General features: G+C 32.8%; 2 protein-coding genes across 13 annotated transcripts in view; one reads left to right on the forward strand and one right to left on the reverse strand.

Annotated features, from left to right (window-relative positions):
• The window catches only part of LOC117125542 (CUGBP Elav-like family member 2), a 93,782-nt gene extending 88,840 nt beyond the window's left edge, over positions 1-4,942 (forward strand). For all 12 annotated transcript variants that reach the window (XM_033272066.1, XM_033272067.1, XM_033272074.1 and 9 more), the window contains one exon: positions 868-4,942. The gene's annotated coding sequence lies outside the window, so the exon portion shown is untranslated. The remainder of the gene's footprint in view (positions 1-867) is intronic.
• Positions 4,943-5,632: 690 nt separating this feature from the next.
• On the reverse strand, positions 5,633-16,996 carry LOC117125544 (serine/threonine-protein kinase 33-like). Its single transcript, XM_033272079.1, has 10 exons — positions 16,772-16,996; positions 13,274-13,378; positions 12,586-12,724; positions 10,828-10,910; positions 9,995-10,082; positions 9,566-9,641; positions 8,649-8,761; positions 7,904-8,142; positions 7,344-7,442; positions 5,633-7,170 (listed from the first exon to the last, which is right to left on the reverse strand). Exons 1-10 carry the CDS (start codon positions 16,961-16,963, stop codon positions 6,961-6,963), a joined length of 1,344 nt encoding a protein of 447 aa, XP_033127970.1. The 5' UTR covers positions 16,964-16,996; the 3' UTR covers positions 5,633-6,960.
• Positions 16,997-19,652: the final 2,656 nt, after the last annotated feature.

A 19,652-nucleotide genomic window follows, 5' to 3' on the forward strand; every position in this document is an offset into this window, starting at 1 on the left:
TAATTTGTTAACGGTTTCATCAAGATGATTGGGGCTTTATATTGAACCATTCCATTATTATTGTTTGTCTTGTAAATATTTTGTGCTTATACGTCTACGTTATCATTACCTGGTGTATTTGTAAGTACTCTTTGTTGTGATTACTAAAGCTTCAAAACCTTAAAGTACAGAGGATAAATACTAATCTGGTTTTAATAATCCCCATCAATTTTTTAATTTAGAAAAGACTTAAAATCAAATACATTCTTAATTGTTTGCACCATACATAATTCAAAAACATGTCCCACTGTGATTCAAACAATTAGAATACATGTATGTATGCTTCATGCTGATAAAATAATCAAAATCTGTGTTTATGCAAAACATTTGCTTTTTTTTTTTTTTCACATTTGTGAATTTGTTTATAGCAGATCCACCAGCTTATAAGTTATAGCATTGTTTTTTTGTTGTTTTTTTTTCCTATGTGGGATGTCTTTGAACATAGTTTTAGTTGGCATTAATTTAACTAATTTGTTTTTCATCTTAATAATTTAGCTTTTTTTCTCTGCATGGCATCAAATGATTAATCAAAGTAACTGCTGTTGTTTGTGTTCCCTCCTAATTGTTAGCTCATAATGATTTTTTCCTGAATCAAATGGAATATGACTACAGCCCTCTCGTGTATTGTTTGGTAAATGAACGATCAAAGTATTCTATGTTCTCTATTTGTTTCAAAGCTTAGTTTTAATATTTCTTTTCATTTGATTTCTGTTTCCTATCTGGGAGATATTGTTTCATCTCTTTTCATAATTTTACTAACTCCACAATTTATCTGTAAATCCATTCCTATGTTTTTTGTTTTTTTGTTTTTCTTGTTCTTTATAATAGATGGGCATCTGTGAAAACTCATAACCATGCCCGTTTTGCGTGATGTCTACGTCTTGAATCTGGCATCAACCGTACGTCACATGTCGTTCTTCTTTCCTGTTCGCACTTCTGTTTATTGCCTCGTCACGTGCGTGTCGCGTCTTTGTCTTCATCATCCAAATAAGCAAACAAAAATCACGGATATAAAATTTTATTGGGTCTGATGTGACCGCATCAGAGAATTATTCAAATATGTGTATGCATCTTTAATTGTATCATGTGATCAGGTTTTAGCCAATCAGCTCTGTTGATGTTCAAACAATCAAGTTCTTAAATGTTGGATTTAAAAGTTTGAAGTTTTTTTTGTGGTATTTGATATGGTTGACATATGTGGAAGTAGAGTTATACAATCTGTAGAACTGTTTTTAAAAAAATGTTTGCTTTTCCCTTCATTGAAAGTTGAAATGTTGTCATGCAGTAAATGTTAATTAGCTCAAAATACAGTGAGCTTACTTAGATTGTGTTGTTGTTACATCAATTAAAACATGCTGCTTTTCCTATGACTTAAAGTTGAAGTAGTATAGATAATCATAAAGTAGAGAAAGAACCAATTCATTCTGTATTTTCTCATGTGTTTGTAAGAACTGGTGTATGTGTATATATACACACATCACACATACATATATATAATATATATATACGTATATATACATAAGTATATAATCATATATTATATACATGTGTGCGTGTGAAGTGAAATATTAATTTGGTTTAAACTATTACGCAAAGAGAGTTGGTTGCATTTGTTTTTGGTGTGCTAATCGTTATAGTGTGCATAATTGATGTCTATTATTTGGACAGCAACGGCACATTATCAATAATTTCTCTTTTTTTCCTAATATGCAGTGATTGTTAATAACGAATGTCGAAAGCCAAAAGTTAAAATTGTTTGAAATGTTTTGGGTTTTTATTTTGTCATTTTTGAGGCATTTTTAAACTTATTTTGTTAGGCAGAAAAATGTGCAAGAAATAATTGTTTTGTGTGAAATTATAAATGCTGCCCTTCGCAATAATTTGCGATGAGACAGCAGAAGAGCGGTTCAATTGAACTTATAGCCAAAGGATGAAATGTTAATGTGATGGTTTACAATCTGTTTGGTCCAAAATGGACAACAATAATGGACATTTTGGATAAAGTATGTGTTAGGATATTATTTTAATGTTTGTTTACAAATTACTTCTCCCTTTGATGTTGAATTTTATTTCTGTTTTGATTGATATAAACAATGTAAATTAATACATATAACTAAACACATGCGTGTGTGTGGGTGTGTGCGTGTGTGTGCGTGTGTGTGCGTGTGTGTTAGGATATCTGTAGCAGTACAGTTACTGTTGTGATTTTGTAATATAACAGTTTTAATTAATATTGTCCCAAGTATAACAGTGTTGGGGAGTCCCATATCCTATGAATGACTTAAAACTACGGGTATTTAAAAGTCGTATTGAATATGCTACCTAATATTGCTGTGTTAATTGTGTTTGTTTGCAATTATGTTCTAGAAATACTTAATTCTTGTTTTAAAAAAAAGTGAGTAATTCAAATTAATGTGAAGAGAGTGTTAAGTAGAGGTTTGTAACTGTGGTAACCAGTCCTATTTTATTGTGTCTAAGTAATGTCATCGAATGACATCAGGATTAGGATTTCAACAGCAGGGTAGAATCAAAACAAAAACAAAGAAGAAAGTGATTCATACTGTTTTGTTGTTTTATTTAATGGAAATCAGGGTAAATGTCAAATGTAAAGCAATTAATGAACATTCTGTTAAACAATGAAGTTGTTTGTTTATTTGCTTCCTTGCAAAGAAAACTATCATTTTTCAAAAAAAAAAAAAAATGGGCACGTAATCATAACTGTCAATTTTACATCTGCTATTTTTCTTATTTTAGAAAAACAATAAAAATAAATTTTTGAAATTCCTGAATGGTGGTTTCCGTTGCACTTGTTAAGTAATTATTGCACCTTGTCTCTTTGTTATTCATAAAATACTGTGACCCTTGAAAAGTTGTGTGTTTTTGTTTGTTATGAGTAAATTGATGTCTTAATGTAAAAACAGTACATGTAATCTCAAGTATGTTCATTAGTCAAAATGTTTTTAATCCAAATTGTATTCAACAAAATTTAATGTATTAAATAAGATGATGTTTCATTTATTTGTAAGTGATAATAAAATTGCATGTGTCAATTTAACTTTAGACTAGTTCTGATTGGTCAAACAAAATTATGCATAAATAACCTCGCCCAAAAATATATATATGCATAAGTTGATAAAATAATATGATACCCTTATTAATGAATCCAATATAGCAATGTACGATTTCAAAAGTATTCCTTATGATGCTTACAGTTATTTTCATTATCATTGTATATGTTGTGTTGTATCATGCTCTGTTTTTTCTTAATCAAATTTAACATGAGTTTTTGCACGCTTTAGTCTCTTCTGGCTTTGGGTGTAGGATGGGTATGATAGCAGCATATCTTTGGGAGTATGCACATTTCATTTTATTAAAAATAACATCACCTTTTAATTTTTAAGTTGAAAAAAAAATATAACCATATATAATCTTCATTATTCTATGTATGTATGTTTGTTGATTTTAGACATGGTATTTTAAAAATGGGTTTTGTTTCACTTGTTTTCATTTAATGTTTTATAACCATTATAGTTAATAACAAGCAAATTAATAATAAGGAAATTTTAGTTTGTTAGAATCGCTAAATTAGATAGTGCACTGACCTTATTTTCTCTTATTGCACCTTTAATTAATAATTAGTAGTAATTAATAATAAGTAAAGCTTATATATAAACATATGTGCATGTATCTGAGTCTATTGTCTGTGTAAGTCATTATATGTCAACATTTACCTATGTACAATGTATAAGTCTATATATTACTGGTATCATCCACTTTAATCTCACCTTTGATTGGTCTATACCTCTATTGGCAGCTTCAACAGTCTCTAGGCTTGTGAACATTTTTTTTTAATAGTAGGGAATCCTAAACAAAATTTTGATCTGGACAAACAAGGGTATTTTTTGATAAATACAAGATGCTCTTTAGTGATAACTTTTCTTAATTTGAGACAAGTTTAATAAATACCTTTGAACAATCTTTCCTACAGTTCAAAAATGCAAAACATTTTGTTGTAGTTTTGGAAGTTATTTCAGTAATTTATAATTACTAATAACAAACATAGTCAGTGTTAATAAATTGTCTTGTCTGTTTGCCCTGTGTTATTAGGGTGATTAGTGTGGTTGTTGTTTAGTTGTCATTTCTGGGATTGTTGTGTTTGTTTACACCAGAAAATACAAACTACTTGATTGTTGATAAAACATGTTAGTCTTTAACCGTAGTGTTTAAGTGTATAGGTTTGCTGTTGGCCACAGCATGTTTCGTTGTCATCTGTGTTAGTTCAAGCGACAACACAGTGTATGTTAGTTTACTGTATGTCCTCTATAAAACCACTTTGCAGTGCATTGTATTCCTAAAGATTCTAAATATCTACTCTGCTTAATTAATCTCATTTGCTTTCCTTTCTGTTAATGTACATTAACAACAATCATTTCAAAATGAAAACTCATTACCATGCTGATCATTATGTATGGTCACTTAGCATAAAAAAAATAGATACAATGAGCTGATGACTATTATGCGATCATTATATTCATTTATGCAGAAATGTGTAAACTGAATTTTAGGTATGTTTCTTTAATATGAAAAAAAATGTAATTTGATTATGGTGAGTAAATTAATTAAATTTGGACATTACAGAAATAATTATGTGAAGAGGAAATTGTTTTTGGAAATGAAACAAAAATGTGGATAAATCAATCCCTAGATGAAGTGTTTTAAATTGAAAGAAATTGTTTCAGTTTGAATGTGAATGAACTGATTGATTACTTAATATGTAGGAGAGGCCTTCAAATTATTTCTCGTACAGAAAGATGATTGCTTTATGTTCCATTCAAAACTGTGGCCAACGCATTTTTGTATCATGTAATACTTCTCATGATTAAAGTTGCTTGTTTGCACTGTATATGTTTTTCGTCGCTATTTGTATGTTGCTTTGCGTGTCACATGTCAATGTTATGTCTCTTGTCCAGTCACTGATCAGAATGATTACCAAGATTGAACTTTGCTGTACATCATTACAGTTGCTACCATCAATATTAAAACTTTTTATTTGCATATTGTTATTAATGAACAGTATTCCGAGCAGTGGTGGCGCCACATTCCACAACAAGGGGTCAAAGGTCTTACAATAACAACATAGCCTTCTTCGCACTTTTACGCGTCATAGAAGCCAGTTACAAAATTCGCACGCAGAAATCGCGAGATCCACTATCTTTGACATCAAAGTTGAAAATTGTTTTTGTGAGGGTGAAATCGAGTGCTATGATGATGTTATAAGATCTTTGCAAGAAGTCGAAAGTCACACATAGAGGGCGACACTATCCTCAGTCCCAGCATAATTGCACACTATAGATACCCAAAAAAGGCTGCAAAAATGTTGCTTTTTCCTAGAAGGGTTCCAAGGTCCCCAGTTGGGTTCCAGTACCCTACTGCCGGGAAGCGAAGAGACAATCAAGAACCTATGTGTCGAGTGAAGGTTTAATGGCTGTATCTTTTTTGCTGTGTTTACACTTTATTGAGCACCTTTTTTGCAGCCTCTGGGTCCACTGCTGAATTGGGAGTGAGCGAAACAATAACAGAGAAAGCAGAGAAGTATTTCATTCAGTCGCATATATTTGAACAACTTTATACCATTTTACATACATCAAAGAAACATGCCTTTAATCAATGGTAGAATATGGAGTTCACATCCTTGTACAACTTGTCATATATAAATGCTTTATGCAGAGAATTTAAGTTGGAATGTCTGGATTAGCAATGGCATTTTAGACATTCACAAAATGTACTTCTCAAAGCTAACTTTACAAATTTATTCCTTTACAAACCCAATTTTAATTTGATTCTAGCAGTCCATGAAATAATTATAACATGCTTAAAAAGCAGTACAAAACATTACATATGCAACTGAAAAATAATAACCTAGAATATAAATTTCCAATTTTAAAAAACATTCCTGTACTCTTATTTAAAACAGAAACATCTATTACTATATTTTGCACATCAAAATTACTTTCTTACAATTCTACATTACAAGATGCTAGCATATTTCACAAGGTACTTGCTTTCATCTTTTAATAACATTACTAATAAACTATATCGCAAAGGAATTGTGAATATTGGTAAGTTAATTTAACTACATGGTATATATTATGGCTGGGAAAATTGCAATTAAATACTGTATGTGCATGAATATACACAAAGGAAAAAATTTGTAATTGCAATTTAAAACAGAATAATTGATCCACATTATTAAAAACCAACACAATAGGGCTCTGCATTGCCTATGTCACATTAAATTGAACATTCAGTGTCAGCATTTTTCATTCACAATGTTTGCTGCTAAGCGAGGCACTGTTGCAACATACATAGTGGGAGTTGGCTGCCATGCCGGAACAACAGTCTGACGGTCACACGTTGATTGATTTGGTGGCAACTATTATTTATAATATACAGTATTAGAAATTCTTCAGGCATAACAAATAAGGAAACACTTTTGAAATGATTAAATATGTAATGATAGAAAATAATGTAAAAGGCACAGGCTTTATTAATTGCCTAAAAGACAGCCCACGCTAACTACAGTATGCAGAGGGTCTAGCAGGAACCAACTAGTTTCAAAAACATCAGCAACTTGGAAGTTTTTTCAGATGGTACTTCCCTACGTAGAGTCCAAATCCCACAATAATTATTTAATTTTGGTATTTCCCTACGTAGAGTCCGAATCCCACAATAATTATTTAATTTTGGTACTTCCCTACGTAGAGTCCGAATCCCAGAATAATAATTTAATTTATTTTTAGAACCAATGTGGAGCCCTATTCGCTGGTAGCATTACCAGCATCAACTAGTCCTCAATCCCATGACAAATGCCTAGTTAAATCCTTGTCATGGTCTTCTTTATTTGACCACTTACCCCGTTCATCAACTGGGGCCCGCAGACTTTTTCTTTGTTTTATTACTACTGTTTGGTGGGACTTTAGGAGAAGGTGACTTGAAACTGGTTGATTTTGATGGTTGGCTTAGCTTTGAACGTGATGAACCTGGGACTACAGGTCGATGTCTGTTAGTGCCTACTTTCTGAGCACTTGTAGCAGATGCCGATATCCTCATTTTTGTTGACATGTCCGTAACCTGAATCAACAGGAAAAAAAAATGTATTTTACAAGTCTGACATTTAAATCTGTTTTAAATCTGGACTCTCTTTTTTCCTTTTCATCAAACTGCAAATGTCAGCAGATATGAGGAACCAAAATATATGCGTATTGGATTGCCATCAGCCGGTAAAATTGCGAAATTACACTTACTATTGGTTTTGTTGTTGGTGCTGTTCGTACTACGCCTAATCTTTTTGGTGGACTTCCAATGTTTCCTGTTGAGCTTCTTCGATTTTCAGGTTTATCATCCTGAACAATAAAAATTATAATAATAGTATTGATATTAAAATACCCAATTGCACAATGATGGCTGGGGACCAGTTTTGTTGAAAAAAAAAACAGGTCTATGTCTTTGGAAGGGGCTTAATACAACCAAGGAACTATGGAACTGTAACTTTTTTAAATAATGAAACCTAGATGGCCTTTTATACCTTGCAAACTATATTCTTGAAAGATCTCCAAATAAAGGCAGGAATAACAAATTGGTGTTTTCATTTCACTAAATGCTTGTCCCACAAATTGTATGTAGGAATAAAAACATGTGAGCGTGCAAGGTAATTCTTTTATTTTTTTGAAGAGAGTTACTGACACCTCAAAAGATCACTTTTAAAATTTTCATTTTGGGGGTGGGGGTGCACTTCTCCAGCGCACCTCCAATCTCCTGAATTTTGAACGCCAGGGAACGTAATATCAATAATGAGTCAACTTACCTTTGCTTTTTTGTCATCACATTTACTTTCATCAAGATTATTATTGTCACTTATTTCCTTTGTTCCATTCATCAGCTCCTCTTTCTCCTCTAGCATCATCTGTTTCATCATCTCCAATACATTTGTTCGTTCGTTTCCTTTTAGTTTCTCACCCAACATCCATGGGTGATTCAGGAGCTCATTAGCAGTTAGTCTGTGAGCAGGGTCCAGCTTTGTTAGGCCCTGGATTGCATTTTTTACTGTGAAACAAATGTAGTACAAATATTAGTAACAGTGATAATAATGATAATGCAGGAATTTGATACCAAAGGTGTAGGTATGGGCAGTGCAGCCAGGGCTATAGGAGCCTGTTCCATAACAGGCCTGAAATATTTATAATTAAAAACACTTCCCACTTATTTTTGTAATTTGTTAAGCCCCACTAAGTAATAATACATGAAAAACCATACCATACCTGAGAAATTACATCATCTACACTAAATGTCAGGTTTTTATTGGGCACAAGCATTTTATTTGGTCTGAATACAGGAGGCCCTCTACAGAAATACTCCTACATCACTCTCAAACAATCCTAAAGAGGGCAGCATTACTATAAAATAATTATCATGAAAGCTATACAGGGTGTACTTATGACGTCCCTCGCTATAAAGTATGGTCAAAGAGGGCATCATCGCGACGCCATATGACTGGAAAGGGTTAATGTGCGAGGTAATCCACGAATCACAATGTCTAATGAGGTTCTTACCTTCTTCACTAATTCCTTCCCAAACTGATGAAGTGAAATCCACCTCCCCTTTCCTAATTGCTGTGTACAGTGATTCCTCATCGCGTCCAGTAAATGGTGGCGTTCCAGATATTCTGTAAGAAAACGGCAACAGTAAAGAAAACTCCACAAGTACTAATCCTTGTGTTTAATGTCTTTCAAACTTTAATGATATGTAAATTTCAATTTCTATCATGCAATTGCAAATAAAGAACTTTTCATCATATTTTTTTTAGTAAACCAATAAAACATACTTGCAAGGTTTCAAATAATAATTATTATATAAGTATGAAGGCATTCATTGATACCAAGTTTTACTATCAAAAATCAAACCACTTGAGGGAAATGACAGCTATAATATGTAAATTTCAATTTCTATCATGCAATTGCAAATAAAGAACTTTTCATCATATTTTTTTTAGTAAACCAATAAAAACATACTTGCAAGGTTTCAAATAATAATTATTATATATGTATGAAGGCATTCATTGATACCAAGTTTTACTATCAAAAATCAAACCACTTGAGGGAAATGACAGCTGGACCAGAGTAAAGTGAATACAAGGAACCAGATAATATAGGTAAATTGCAACACCAAAAAAAAACGGGTGAACACAAAAGCAAAAAATATTGATGGGTACTTTTTTTTTCTTTTTTAACTACTTCATTCAATATACAGAATGCTATGAAAATAATATAAATCTCTTTTTTACAACATATGAATGTTTATATTGTTTAAAAAAAACAGCGATCCCACACCAAGCCAAACGCACCCAGGAACCACGGATCCTGAAGGTAGGTATCTGATATAATAGTATTGGTACTTTTAAGCTGAATTGAATTGTAACAATTTTACTTATGCTGAATAGCAGGTAATAGGCTACAGTAGGCACACTTACAAGAGATATGCTATAACTCCTATACTCCATACATCACATTGTTGGCTGTACCCTTGATTATTGATAACTTCAGGAGCTGAAAGTCAAATATATATCAAATTAGATTCTAATCCATATGTAACCAGTATTTTTAAAAAAACATTAATAAAAAAAAAAATATTATTGTCAAAATTAATCACTTTGATTAATTCTTTTTTGTCAAATGTTAATCATTAATTTATTTCCATAGTGTGACATGACATTTCTAATGCATACCTCTAATTTCAGAAGGACATAAAGATAAATATTTTACTTTAATTAGTAGTTTAAAACATACTTATGTAATAGTCATTCCATTGAACAGGATCTTGTCAGTTATGCATTAACTATACAGACAAAAATGTAATATTTTACATTAAATTAATTACAGTATGTTAATATGATATTCACCCATATACATTGGTGTTCCACACATTGTTTGCATCATTGCATCACTTCCAACTCCACCTTTCACTATTGACAATCCAAAATCTGACAGCTAATGAAAAAACAAAAACATTGTTTAAAAATAAGGTAGGAGAATAACACATAAGTTGCAGTATCAGTGTGCTGAATTGTGTAGGGGCATAGTCCATGACTACTGCAGCAGCTGTAGAGAGGTGCTAAGTAGCTTCGTGTTCACATCGTTCCACAACGACAGGCGCTGCAATGAACCAGAGCATGCTGGAAGATATGATGGGGTTAAAGGTGCACACAAGTTGGGCAATTCGTAACACATAACATGGATAAATGGATTAACATAGAAATTACTGTATATGAATTTTTTTGTTATATTTAGGCCACTTTCAGACAGAGCTACTGTACAGTACAGCAATATTGCAGGAATATCCCCAACAATACCCTCTGTATGAAAAGCTCAGACTTAACCAAAGCCGTGAAATTAGGGTTACGCAGCGTTCCATCTTAGACCTAGTAATATTACTGCAATGTTCCTGTTACAGTGCATTCTGGAGTGTCTACAATGAAAGCAGGTCACATTACCACACTATAGCTCCTTATCTGCAACAATAAGCAATAAAGCACGCCCTCAATCTGTGTGATGACTAAAGTGATTAACCATCTCAGAATGTGTGATCCAACCATACAGAAAATCCTTATATTACGGCACTATTACCGCAATATTTGGTTGGTATGAATGGTCCGTGTCTGTAAGTGTACCAGTATTATTAGAATGCTGCATTGCCTTTATATTGATGAAAACGTTTTTGTTGCGATAAAATTACCTTAATGTTCAGTTTGTCTTCTGGATTTTCATAATCTTTGCTCAGCAAGATATTTTCAAGTTTGATATCTCTGTGGACAATATCTAAAAACAATCACATGTAAAAAGTTCAAATCATCAGATAAATTATCAAATTTATAACATAGTTCTGAAATAATGTTTACAAAATTGAAAAGGTAGGTAGGTTCCAATAGGTAGTAACTGTATTGTCCTCTTTTGACACCTTGTAGTCCACGCTTAAAGATGTATTGTCCCTTGCTAATGACAAAAAATCATAAAAAATAATTTTGAAATAAACTTGCTCATATTGCAATAGCATACAAATTATTAACTTGTGCATAAAAATTATTGAATTTAAGAAATGTGTACCCTGATTTTTAAACCAAAAAAAATATAATGAAAGTAATAAAACACTTCAGTGACTGGAAGGGTTTCTATCATTTTTTGCTGTAAACTGATGGGTAGACATTTTTTAAATACACTCATTTTTTTTTTTTATTATTATTAATTTTATGTTACTTCAAAATGGTTAATTTTAAAAAATATTTTTATGATTTTTTTTTTGGTATTTAGCATGGGACAATACATCTTTAAGTACGAAATGACCAACTTCAAATAGTATTGACATTAGATGACGACATGTAAACCAACAGTTCATAAAACCCTGTCCATATCAAATTTGCTTTGACAAAAAAAAACTGTTGTATGCCCATATATAGTCAGTATTGTCAATGACTGAATTCATGTAGCCTTTGATACATCAATAAGATATTTGTTAAAATAGGGAGTATTGCCTTAAGTTGACATATTTCAGTCATTGATTCTGTATGACATGACCATGTTCAAATAGACAGTTGACTGGTAGTCATGGATATAGCTTCAGATGATCAAGTTTAAATAGACAGTATTATCATCATTGACATCTTGCACTCATTGATTCCATAATATGTACAAATAGACAGTATTGTCATAGGGTGACATGTAGTCATGGATATAGCTTCAGATGATCAAGTTTAAATAGTCAGTATTGTCATCATTTAACATGACCAAGTTCAAATAGACAGTATTGTCATAGATTGACATGTAGTCATGGATATAGCATCAGTTGTCCTCATTTGTTGACATATATACATACACTACAGTATAGTACAGTTAATGGTCAGTCTACTGTAAAAAACCGTATTATGTAAAAATATTCAGATAAGAACTTTGTTTACTAACTGTTAGCTGCAAGCAATACATTAGGGAGCTTTGATTTGAGAAAACCAGGACGGAGTGATGGCATGTACAGTACTGTTAATGTAGACTAATCTGCACTTTGTATTCTAGTACGGATTTAGGTTTGTGACTGAACTGAAAAGCAAGCATCTTAACCACCAAGCTATTTAACGTACATGCAAAATTAAAACAAAAAATTGCAAAAGCAGGGCCAAATTAACAGGGACTTTTGGGTGCCAGCCCCAGGCCCACAGGCCCCAATGGGCAAAAATAGGCCCCGAACCCCAGGAAAAATCACATAAAATCAGGTTTTATGTTTTAGCCATAGATTATTTAAGCCCATTTGCAATTACAGCCCCAGGCCCCACAGCACTTTAATCTGGCCACTGTACAAAAGAGGGCTTTTTCCATTGCATACAGTATGCCTCATAAAACTGACAGGAACGCAAACACAATGCTAGTCTGTGATTGACAAGTCACACGATGTTTAATAAATTTAATTAAATACGATATGGATAACATTAAATCAATGAAAACTAACCATTTTTGTGTAGATAAGCTACCGCACTTGCAAGCCTTTTCACAACAGTTTGCGTGTCCTTTTCGTTTAACGTTTTTGACTCATTCAACATGTGCTGCAGATCACCTTCCCCACAAAATTCCATAACTAGATACATTTTCTATATGGAAATAAATAAAAAAAATTTATATTGTGAAAAGTATACTAACCTTGTAAACATGACTTAATCCACACTGGTTTGAATAATTTAAAACAAATGAATTTAAATACAATACAATAAGTTTTGGACCACAAGGAAATAAGTTTGCCTTTTTTATGTTACTTTAATGTGTTTTTCCTGGAATATTAGTTTTGTATTCAAAATAAAGAAATTAAAAAAATAGAAGTCTTGTTTTTTTTGCCTCCTATTAACATACCGTAGCCTTTCCTTAACAAGCTCTAGCGGGATGGACCATCCTCAAAAAATATTGTTAAAAAATAAATTTTTAAAATAGTTAAGACTATAATACCTATCTCATCTGCTCTACAGTACCTTGGGACCAATTCTAATTGTTTGCCCATATTGCCTAAGCTACTGTTCTTCTTCCGTTCAGGAACAAGCTTTATTGTTGAAGGCTCTAGCTTTTGGAATTTTTATGCATAGGCCCTACTGTTTGTAGTGCATACACAATTAAACAGTTCTATACCCACATTACAGTTTAATCCTTACCTTAGGTGTTTCATAGACTTCTTCTAGATGTACAATGTACTTGTGCTTAACTATCTTCATAATTCCCACCTCCCTTTCCAGTAATTTAACAGCTGAGCTACCAGCCTGCAATTTAAGAGCAATAATAAAGTATAACAATTTGCGATACTATACAACCTTTAATAGAAGTCCATGGGCTCCTTTTTTTTAGTCGGACTCTTGGATGCGCTTCTTTTCAAAATGAATGCTGTAACATTTGGAATTGCTGCTATAAAACCATATAGGACTACTATAAAGACATTTTTCAACCATGGAATTTGAAATTCTATTTATTATTTTTTTAAACACTCACAAATAAAAACATAATTTTTCAATTATTATGATGATCATAACATACGAAAGAACATCGGTTGGGCAACAAAATATACATGTAACAACAACAATTTTCATCTTCTGATGAATTTATATAGCTGGACCATAGTGGCATAAAGGGGCATACGCACCCCCTCAAATTAATGAAGGTGCTAGAGGTTTAGCCTCTTGCACCTCCACCAAGGGCTCTAACCTAAGACTCGCTCCCCCCTCCCCTCAATGTACTGTAATTACTGTATTATACTGTACATTCTTGTTAAAAAGCCCATGGCTTTTTTCAAGCCTATAGTACTTTTGCAAAAAGAGGGGACTTCTTTTCAAGATAGGCTTTGATTTGAGCTTTTTCGGTAGACTAAGATACCCCATGTTGAAATTGCCATTTTAGACTGTACAGTAGATTCCTCCATGATCAGTGGTAGCAAACTATTGGCCAGGGGCCAAGGTAATTAAAGCTTTGCTGCTATGGCTCGCCCACTCCTTGTAGAATACAGAGTAGCTTATTTCTCTGTATATTACTAAACTAAACATTCAATTCTTAACCCATAGGCCATTTAATACACCATTACATGGTCATTTTGTCCTGCTTTCTTTATAATTACGGAATTTGTACTGAATGTTTAGCAGTTTTTCTCCCAAAGCCAAGTTTGTCAGAATATGGTCCTCACCACAACCAGAGCCTTATTATCAGGTACAGTATGTGAAATATATTATGAGAATAAACACAGATCTACTGTACTTCAGTACAATAAATGACTCAAAAAATAATACATATGGTATTAGTAGTAGGCATTTATGATTTCTTTGCATTATCCAACTTTGTATCACCTTGCTAAATATGAACTGTAGTTTGTTGTCAAAATAGATTTTCCGTGAAACAGACTACACTAGTCATCAAGCAACATGTTAATTTCTGGAATTGCTAATTAAATCTGTCTGGTTCATTTGTGTCGAACATGTCACCTGTGAAATTTACGGTCAACCACCAGGAGTTTATTGAACTCAAATTAGTTTGGCTATGTTTTGAATAATGGAAGCAGGTTTATACCCAATGTGCTAATTAATAATGTTAGCCTGCAAGGGATCACTAAGGCATTATTGTAATTACAATAAAGAAAACATAAGAGTATTTGGGAACAATTCTAGGGGTATGTTACTGAAAAATCAGAAAGAACCATGTCACAAATTCATGTGAATGCAACGATATGGAAAATGATTAATTACTATCATTACACAGATGATAATCAGTTGGTCCTGCAGTTAATTATCATATTATGAATTAAAGTCCTAAGTACAGTTCAGTGTATGCACCTATAATATTTAGTTTTCAATTTTTAAATAATATTATCTTTATCCGATAGACAATTTTATCACTGATAGTCAGGCCTGGAAAAAATACTTTGTGCCTCCGACCATGAAAATTATCTTGATCAAATGCCTCCAGTTCCAAATGTTATATTTACACTATTATAGCTAAATAGTAGTACATTTAGTGGTTTGGAGCAAGCATACGGTAAATATAAAACTTAATTACTGGTATACATTAAATTGTGATGTGTAAAAAGAAAAAAAAAATTTTCCCGGCCACTGTAATGGTCAATGCCTCTGACCGCGCAATTTTACCAGCCCTGCTGATAGTACTTCACCTTTTACCTGTCTGTCATACTTTTACCTACGGTAGATAAGATTCCCTCTTAGAAAAATGTAAACTTAATGTGCAGAATGTATTAGTATAAAAACTGTATGTATGTCAACTCAGCTATGTTTAAATAGCAGATACAATCAATATGAAATATAATATTTTATAACCAGCAATGCGTTATTAAATTGTTAGTACAGTATTACTATATAACAAAAAGTTATACTACCGGATTTAGAAGTGAAATGGGGTGGCTGTTTTAAGAGACATACAATAATAAGTTCAGAAATATGTTATTGATGAAAGTAAAAGGATGTATCAACTAAAATAGTCGGTATTATGTGATTGATAACATATTGATCATCCACCTTCAAAAATATCTAAGAATTGTAGCCTTATCCAATGTGTTAAATTACTTTCAAAAAAGCTCTGATAATGCCTAATTTTTATTACAAAACTAAAAATCAGTCTAAAAATAATTAGCCAAACTTTAGTAATTGTCACTCCTTAAATGTAACTTCATCCTTACCCATACAGTTTATTTTTATTCTACTACAATTATCGCAAATTTGCTAGGTCAGTAGAGGAGAACAAAATTTCAAATGTGCTTGTTTTTTATATTGGGGCCATTTAGGCATACCAGGTATTTCCAGTCGCATGACAAGCAGTTTTAACTTAACATTTGAAACATGAACCCCTCCACTGCAGCTTGGAAGTAAAAGTCACACCTAAGATATCCTGTTCTAAAATTGTCAAGAACACAAGGGACAATTAAGTAATCAATCTCATTAACTTAGCAAAGTTGATTTGACCAATCGCATTGTATTACATTAGTTGGCATCTGAGTAGCTTATTAGTTACACTCTATTGGTTCACACGCTCTAAATCCGCAATGTCCACTATTCAAATTTAGACAAGACTTTTTTTATGCCTTGATAAAATTATTTTTTTAAAGACCGACAGAGGAGGGCAGAAAAAAATTAAAATAAATTTTTTTTTTCCTATTTAGCAAATGGTTTTGCCAAAGACAGAGAAAATAAAAATAAAATTTTATTGTTGATGATGTTGTTGATGGTTAAATCCTTAAAATTTATATAATTAGGAAGAAATATACATCTAATTTTTTGATTTTTCAAGGCAGCAGCAGGCCTAATAAAAGTAAACTTATTTTTTTCAAAAATTTTGGTTCTTTAGTGGTGGCTGGTGCACTAATTGGCTTGTGGTGGTGGGTGTGCTAATTGGCCAAAAATAAAATTTTTATATTTATTTGAAATCATCATTATTGGCCGGCGGCGTGTTCTCTAAACAAGGGATAAAAAAAGTCTTGCCTTATGGCTCATAATTCATTAACACTTTTAATATTTATAATTTAAATAGTCTCTTTTTAAATACTGCAAAAAGAAATTATGCATTAAAGATTTGCAATAACAGCTGAACAAAATTTCCCAACACACCAATACTCGAAAATTATAACCTATCTATCACAGATAAGTTGTGTCATGGAGTCTTACCTTTTCTTTATTGACTATTTTTATCGCCAATTTCTGATCCGTGTTTATTTGCACTGCTTCAATCACAACGCCAAAACTTCCAGCACCAATTTTGTTGCCGAATGTGTACGTCTTCTCGATGACAGATTCATCCTCAATGCGTGTATGCGTAATCTGCTTCTCTGCACTTCCTTTGCGAGTTTTATTGGCCATTATTTGTGTGTTTTGTCATCATGATGTTTACCACTGAAAAACAAAAGATTTACAATACCATTCATTAATAAAATCCTTTCACATACTCAGCAACCAAGCTTACACCTGCTACAGTACATTTATTATTTAATGACGATGCAATGGAATCTCAATGATGACCCGCAAATACTTTCATTTCACACACTCCCTTTTCTTTTTTATTTCCACAATTGATACCATTGTGATAAAATTTATCATGATCTAAATACAGTAAGATGCAGAATAATATGTTGTTGAGAATTACATTTTTTCTACTTTTCAGTTGTTTTTTTTTTAAATGTATCATTCCATTTTCCAATTACTGTATCAACTAACATCGAGAGAAGAAATAATATCTAAACATTTTAGAAAAACAAATTAGTAAAAGATTGTAAATGAGTTAATATCACCTCTTTCTATGCATGGAGAATGAAGATGGTAATGGTAAGTGTAAGGCCCACCTGCCTCTATGTCCATGAACATGCTATTGCTAAGCATAGTTATGGAGCACAAAATTCCAAACACGGAATTTCATTTTATGCTGTAGGGTTGTGGTATGGTAGGTAGGCATTTCTTTTCTCTTTTAACTGTGTTGTACACTTCATATCTGCAGCAGAGTGTATAACTGTTTTATCGTACCTGTTGATTAATGTAGGTGTCTGAAAAATTATTTGATGAACTATCTAACCTCTAGTGGGTGATGCAGCAAATACAAATTGATTTTGATTTTGAAAGGCGTTGTGCATCAAACTTATGATCAATTTTATCAATCCTTGATAAAATATTTGAATAAGAAATCTACAAGAGCTGTCCTATTGCGTGGCTGTAAGCAACTGAAACAGCACTCGGTATTTATTTTTACATTTTTTTGTTGTTCTGACATGGAACTTTTTGATTTTGAAATACTGTAGTCCTAAATACTACTAGTAAATATTAAAATGCTGTATTTATCATCCAAAAACATTAGTGATAAATTGCTTACTGCTACCAGCTAGCTTTTATATACATTTGTATTTTTAAGTTTTCACTACAGTAAAAAAAAAAAACTTACAATGAAGAAGTCATTATGGCCGAAAGACTGGGTCGTTAAGGCAGGGCCCCACAACATACACCAACAATACACCCATTCTTGTAAATGGTTTATTAAAATATTTGTTATTGAATAAAATATTGTTTCTACAATAAAAAAACCCAGTACATCTTACGGGTCCATACAGGTGCTGTTGTGGATAGACGAGAGTAGTTGGTACCGGTTTACGTGGTAGCTCAGACACGGAGTAAGCCTTTCAGGGGAGAAGAAAGTTACTGAATAAGCTAATCCTCACCTCGAGCGCTTTCAGAGTTTGGTATACTATAATGCATTATATAAATCCAACTACTAGTTAATATCATATTTTCCAAAGTAAAATCATATTTTCTTTCAGTGAACAACATTTAGATTGTAAAAATTCAACTTATACGCTGGATAGACTGTTCATACAGAGTCTAAAATAACATCAGCAAACAATACCCTGACAATTACCCTACACATCTTGAAATTTTTTTAGACTAAAGAGTAAAGTTGCCCTTCTAATTTACACTTAAAATTATGTAATTTTAAAGTAATTTAAAAAAAAAAAACTTGTGTGACTTAAAATGTCACTTACTGTAACTTATCAGTTTGGTTAATAACATAATAGTTGTAGAGAACAATTTAGGTTTCCTTGGTTTCACAAATTGAAATCTACAAAGAATATAGTTTGTATAGACCTGAATTTAAGCTGCCGAGTCCCAGCCAGGCAGAGGCGCTGCAACAGTCCCAGCCAGGCAGAGGCGCTGCAACATAAGTCCAGAACAGGGCACATGCCTGGGGAAGGAGAGTATATACACCGAGTCTCATCTGTCAATATAAATATATATATATATATACTAATATCCCTCATGAAGAAGGTAATTAATGCGTGCATTTCAAATTACAAGCAAATTCGGGGCAAAACCCCACCTAAATCACATCTCCGTGAACTTATCATGCTGATTCTGACCAATAATAACTTTGTTTTCGGCGACGGTCATTACCTTCAAATTCATGGTACAGCGATGGGCACCAAAAACTTATTCATGGGACAATTTGAGGCCAATTTCCTGTCCCTACAGCCCAGGAAAACCATATGTTTGGTTTCGTTACATTGATGATACCTTCATGATCTGGACCCATGGTGAAGATAGTTTGGATACGTTCCTATTGAACATTAATTCGGCTCATCCCACAATCAAATTCACTGCTAACAAATCCACAAACAGTGTAGATTTTTTGGACATCACCGTGACCATGGAAAATGGCGCACTTAAAACTGATCTCACGGATAAGCATATGTACCTGCTCCCTAGCAGCTGTCATCCCCCGCACTGTACAAAAAACATTCCGTACAGCCAAGCATTGCGCATGAGATGCATTTGTTCTTCGGATTTAGATTTTCAGAATCGAACAGAAGAACTATCCGGACATCTCCGGAATAGAAATTATCAGAAATTTAGTGCAGATCTCGCCCTGTCTCTTATACACATCTAGATGTGTATAAGAGACAGCCACTGTAGTGGGAGGAGTTAAAGAATAACAATGCGGATTATAATGAGAGTAATTAAAATCGGGTAGGCCTATACATTGATAGTAATAAACAGTTTGTAATGAGAA

The sequence above is a fragment of the Anneissia japonica genome, unplaced genomic scaffold, assembly GCF_011630105.1.
Source record: "Anneissia japonica isolate Jap-2015-1 unplaced genomic scaffold, ASM1163010v1 scaffold7731_len1735946_cov199, whole genome shotgun sequence".
In the NCBI taxonomy this organism is placed as follows: Eukaryota; Metazoa; Echinodermata; class Crinoidea; order Comatulida; family Comatulidae; genus Anneissia; species Anneissia japonica.

What these genes read in the sequence shown, in the direction of transcription:
- LOC117125544 (XM_033272079.1), bottom strand. Translation starts at nt 16,963, where the DNA reads ATGGCCAATAAAACTCGCAAAGGAAGTGCAGAGAAGCAGATTACGCAT. An exon ending in AAATAGTCAATAAAGAAAAG is followed by an intron (nt 13,379 to 16,771) that starts GTAAGACTCCAT and finishes CTTAAATTGCAG; the next exon opens with GCTGGTAGCTCAGCTGTTAA. An exon ending in AAGACAAACTGAACATTAAG is followed by an intron (nt 10,083 to 10,827) that starts GTAATTTTATCG and finishes TTTTTTCATTAG; the next exon opens with CTGTCAGATTTTGGATTGTC.